This window comes from Lottia gigantea (assembly GCF_000327385.1).
Source record: "Lottia gigantea unplaced genomic scaffold LOTGIsca_38, whole genome shotgun sequence".
NCBI classification, from domain to species: Eukaryota; Metazoa; Mollusca; class Gastropoda; family Lottiidae; genus Lottia; species Lottia gigantea.
This window is the reverse complement of record NW_008709295.1, coordinates 236,332-242,331: the sequence shown is the minus strand read 5'-3', so window position 1 is coordinate 242,331 and position 6,000 is coordinate 236,332. Positions and strand designations below refer to the sequence as shown.

At 33.5% G+C, this 6,000-nt stretch overlaps 1 protein-coding gene across 1 annotated transcript; it reads right to left on the bottom strand.

Moving 5' to 3' along the window:
* Positions 1-2,768: 2,768 nt before the first annotated feature.
* On the bottom strand, positions 2,769-5,616 carry LOTGIDRAFT_63784 (hypothetical protein; the record flags this gene model as incomplete). Its single annotated transcript, XM_009059158.1, has 3 exons — positions 2,769-3,385; positions 4,490-4,771; positions 5,226-5,616. Coding segments are annotated over 3 exons (1,290 nt in total), but the record flags the coding sequence as incomplete, so codon positions are not given.
* Positions 5,617-6,000: the final 384 nt, after the last annotated feature.

Here is a 6,000-nt window from a genome sequence, read left to right as displayed (position 1 = left end):
CAACTACTACGATGATGGATGATTGGATGATGTTGTGTTGTTGGTTTGTTTGTTGATACTTAAACAACACAGCATCATTCTGGTGTTTTTCCATGGGCAACTTATATTTGTGACCCTGAGCAATCACTGACCACTCTTTTTTTTACTATGGGAATTAAATTGGCAATGGAACAGTTTAAAAGTTAAAAAGTCTAGGCCTACCTACCAGCTACACTTATAATAGTACCCCGTTTAGTTACACCATTGATATCTATTTTAACAGAGGCTCCGGTAACTTTTCTTCTTGGACCGTTAATATCAGCTATATTGAATATTTGACATGATAGACTTTCTCGAAATGCTACCAAACCATATCGTGACACTGGAAATACAAATATATTTATGGGATGAAAATAAAGGGCTTAAAAATCCTGCATAAAATTATTTCAGAGCGTATTCTTTCAATATTATGACATTTTAACAATGAAATTTTTATCAAAAATGGTATTCTTAGGTCTTCGGGAGGTAGTGCCCAAATATGGAGCGGCCACTGTATAGTAAAAATCAGAGCTCTGGGAAAAATGTACTTCATAAGTTGTCAAACCATACCCTATATTAGAAGAATATAAGAACTAAGTTAGCTAATGAAAGGGAATTACTGGTCATTGAATATGAAAAAAGGAATTGAAATAGGCCCTATGAGGATATGCTTTCTTTTAAAAGGTTTTACAAGAGGACTTGTATTTACATGTATTGAACCAGATACTTTGAAAATTACAATACTAATGCCATAACTTTCAAACGAAATAATAATCTCTAATTAACATTTATAAAGGCGTTTCGGAGGTTTCCTTTGCTGTCTTCAGACATAGCAGTGGGAAAACACGGCAAAACCTTGTCATAAATTTTAGATTTATCATAAAATGGGAAATAACTCTAGTTTTCTTCCAAATATGATACCACACTTAAATAACATACAGAAGTTAAAATTACTGGTATCCTACCTTTTGTCGTCATCTGCTTTCTTGAATCCATTTTAGAATATTGATCATGTTTAAAATGGGGAAGTGAATTTTATTAATTCAAATTGTCAAGGTGTTAAAGAGATTTAGGGGCGATGTTGGATGTCAGTTAATCTGAAATCGGCGAGTCAGTCTGGATTAAGAGACACGTGCGGATTAAAGACAGGAGTGGATTGACTGCCAACAATAGAATAGTGACAGTAGGAATGATAAGGGTGTTAGATGGTGATGAGAACAAATTTCTCACACTAACACTGGCCTAAATAACTAAATAGAGGTGGATATGCTATGATTAGTTCAGCTGTCAAACGATGGTTGTATATTCCGGGCGGGAGAATGTTCAAGGCTCCCAAAAATTTGCCAGAGTTAGAAAACAATGGCTGCAAAATGTCGCTGGAAGCGAACTTTAACTTGTCATCTACCTATCATGTCTGAATGGGAATAACTTTTATTAGAATTAAAGTTAGACAGTTGGATGAAGATCTTGGCAGAACAAATCATGACGTCTTAGTTATAGCTTTTTATTGAGTTCAAGAGAGCTGAGTAGGCTCAGATTGATATAAATAGCCACAAGCAGGCCCTTAACCAGCCCAATGTGCCAAAGGGGGGAGGGGGAGCACGAGGAGCACATTCTGTATAGGGAATCAGTTTATTGTCCCATCGGAACGACTAGAGACTGTCAAGGGGAAATCGGGTATAATGACAGGATTGAACCTTTAGGCACTTTAAGTCTCCTGTACAAAAAGAGGTGGGATAAGTTTAATACAATGCTTGTTATGTTGAAGAAGGTGCATAAATCTTTTTCTATATATTACATAAAGTACTAATATATATTTTTTTGGTATGGGCTTTTGTCCCAGGGTCTTTTGTCCTGGTGCAAAATTGCAGAGTGGCTTTGTCAGCAGGAGCTTTTTCCATTTAATATAATTCAGACATTTTGATAATTATTAATATATAAATTATATAATATCTGTATGTTTTGACATACATAGAATAAAAACCTCATAACAAATCAATCACATAAAAATATACACAATGAAAATGACTAAAAATTTCAAAACTAAAATCACTATGACACTATATATAACATAAACAATAGTTAAAATTTAATCCATTAAACAATGAAATTAACAATTTTGAAAAATAAAACACTAAAAATCAAAACTAAGAAAATATCATTTTAGGAATTGAGTTTCCATGTATGTTTAATCAAACTGATTCAAAAAAAATGTTTTTCTGTAAATGAAATTTTGATCATATGATTTGTTTGATCATGATTGTACTCTTTTTCATATATTAGTACTATAAATAAATGAGAAAATATATCTGAAAGGGGTTTTGCCTTCTAAATATTTTCTTATACTGATAGCTGTTATTGGTATATATCACCTGATAAAGCAAAAATTTTGATAATTAGACCCCTAACATATTTTATGATAAATTCAATGTACATCAATATACTGCAAAAGAAGTTAAACAAGATCATCAAAAATTGTTTTTAAACATTTGAATTATCACAATTTATATTGACTGATTTCAAAGGGATTGTAAAGAAAGTGTTTGATGACATCACTAATCACGAATGGCTAATGTGATGCAAGCATATTTTATGATTGGTGACATCATCAAACACTTATTTTTGGTGGAATTGCACGAACCACAGATGTCTGTCTGAAAATTGGAATGGTGCAAATTGATGGAATCAGTGTCCTCGATACACATAAATTTTAAACCTCTTTACAATCCCTTTCATATGAATCACTTTTAGATGCCAGCTCCTGCCGTTTCTACTTTAAAACCAAATGTACATAGAAATTGGAGAAAAAAGTTGACAGCCCAAACGACTGGGTACAGCCATTTTATATCACTAGATAACAAGAGAGCACCAACAAAAGGAGTGATCAAGCCAGGAATTTCAATGATAATATTAGCCCAGCCCATTGCTGTACTTCTTATTTTGGTCGGATAAATTTCAGGAGTAAATGCATTTAAAATGGAATATATAGGTACCATGAAAAAATAACATACTATAACAATAACTGCTTTTAAAAAATCTACAGGAATAAAGGCAAATAAAATCAATGATATGGAAGTCGCTATGGAAAAAAGTTTTAGGCATTTTATTCGGCCTAACATATGTTTTTCTATTAAAATCATGGCCAAAACTAGTCCAGGAAGTTCTCCTATAAAAATAGTGAACATGTTAAAGTATGAGTCAACTCCTAAGGAAGCTATATATTCTGGCAAGTAAATAGTTACACCCCAGTATCCAGTAGACTGAAAACACCACACCAGCGATACTACTAGAGTTCTAGCACGTAAATCTTTAGAAAATAGTTCACTAATATGACCTCTATCTTTACTCTTTTCACAAATTATATTTTCTGAAAAAAAAATACATTTAAAATATGTTTAAAAAATTGTAATAAAAATGTTTTGAAAAAATGGTCTTTCAGGTATAGAGAGGTAAGAGATTTGGAGGAATAAGCAAGGTTTGAAATTTGGAGAAATAATCTAGGTTTAAGATTTGGAGGAATAACCAAGGTTGGAGCTTTAAAGGAATAACCCTGGTTGGAGCTTTAAAGGAATAACCAAGGTTGGAGCTTTAAAGGAATAACCAAGGTTGGAGATTTGGAGGAATAAGCAAGGTTTGAAATTTGGAGAAATAGTCTAGGTTTAAGATTTGGAGGAATAACCAAGGTTGGAGCTTTAAAGGAATAACCAAGGATGGAGCTTTAAAGGAATAACCAAGGTTGGAGATTTGCAGGAATAACCAAGGTTGGAGCTTTAAAGGAATAACCAAGGTTGGAGATTTGGAGGAATAACCCAGGTTGGAGATTTAAAGGAATAACCAAGGTTGGAGATTTGTATGAATAACCAGGTTGGAGATTTGGAGGATAATCAAGGTTGGAGCTTTAAAGGAATAACCAAGGTTGGAGATTTGGAGGAATAACCCAGGTTGGAGATTTAAAGGAATAACCAAGGTTTGAGATTTGTATGAATAACCAAGGTTGGAGATTTGTATGAATAACCAAGGTTGGAGATTTGTATGAATAACCAAGGTTGGAGATTTGTATGAATAACCAAGGTTTGAGCTTTAAAGGAATAACCAAGGTTTGAGCTTTAAAGGAATAACCAAGGTTGTAGATTTGTATGAATAACCAAGGTTGGAGATTTGTATGAATAACCAAGGTTGGAGATTTGTATGAATAACCAAGGTTGGAGATTTAAAGGAATAACCAAGGTTGGAGATTTTTACAGGAATAACCTAGTTTAAGATTTTTAGGAAAAGCCTAGGTTGGAGATCTGGAGGAATATCTAGTTCTGAGATTTGGAGGAATAATCCAGGTTGGAGATTTGGAAGAATAACACAGGTGGGAGATTTGGAGAAATAACCAAATTTGGAGATTTGGAGGAATGTTTTTCAGCCAATGCTAGGATCAATGGTCTAAGCAGCATCTATTGTAAAATCAAAAATGTATCCAAACCTGTTGATAATTCAGATCCATTTTCTTTGGCAATTTTCCTCAAAACTTTGATGGCCTGTTCTGTTTTACCACTTATAAATAGGTATCTAGGAGATTCATATCTAATCAGTAATCTTAGTAGAAATATAATAATAGAAGGGATTGCAGCAGCCCCAACAAACCATCTCCAGCCCCACTGTGGTAATATCAACCAGGCCAATCCACCAGTTAATACTGCTCCTACAGCACCAAAAAATGTGATGGCTACCATCATGGCACCACGATTTCTTGGTGGTAAAAATTCTGAAATATAAGTTTATCAATCAATATATTTACACTGCCATAAAGCAAGACAATGCCAACCAAGTGCGGTGTGAAATTAGCTGCTGCTTAAAGACTACAGTCTCTATCATGTTTAAAAAGCAAGGGCAATAACTTAAAAAACCCTCATATTGAAATTGAAAGCATCTGAGAACCAACAGTAACCACAAACCCACTAAGTTTTGTCAAGATGGGATCAAGTCTCTTATCAATTTCACAATAAATGGAATTGGACCAACAAGTGTAGGACAATATGTCCACATTATGCTATATAATGTTAAGCAACTACAAAGAAAAGTGACATAGAATATCAACTGAATATCATGTGTGTCTGTCCATGAGAGGTCTTTTTTCGGAGCATTATACAAACGACCAGGAAAGAACAGCCTGTTAAACAGTTCAGTATCTTGTATCCATATTATTTATGGTGCCATACCTAATAATAGTACAAAATCCACTGCTTCTAAACCACCAATTCCAAAAGATACCATAGATCTAATAGCCACTAACCATTCAAATGTGTGTGCAAATGCTGATGCCACACCAAATATACAACATATTCCAATTGATATTATGAAGGGCATTTGTCTCCCAAATCTATCACTGATAGTTCCAAATATATAACCTCCTATAATGCCCGCTATTCCACTAAAGAACGGTAACCATGGATACTCATATTGACTTAAATTCCACTCTTTTGTCGCAGGTCCACTAAGATAAACAAATACTAAAATTTCTGAACACACAGCAAAATATCCTCCACCACATAATAATAACATTTTATATTGAAACTTTCCTAATTTCAATTCAGATAAAATATTATCCAGATTTTTTCTGCCACCATCATTCTGGCCTCTTTTTTCTATTTCATTTACTTCAGGTATTTCATTAAATTCACATGTATTGTTGGTACTTGTGTTATTACATAACATTTTTACATTTGGTTTACTTAAGTCAGTTAATTCAAGGAATGATGTATCAATATTTCCATGAAATTCAGTATCCCCTTGTTCATTAGTCACCATTCTATGTGATAAACTAAAGCTACATGTAAGTTATTTCGAGATAATTATATTGTACCATTCAAATGTAAGAAATATTATCACTTTTCCATTAACGATCTACCATTTGCTCTACGTCTGTTAATGTATAATAATAGTTGAAATATTTCATGTAAACCTCGTGTGTCGGGTGGGTGTGTCCTTCTGTCA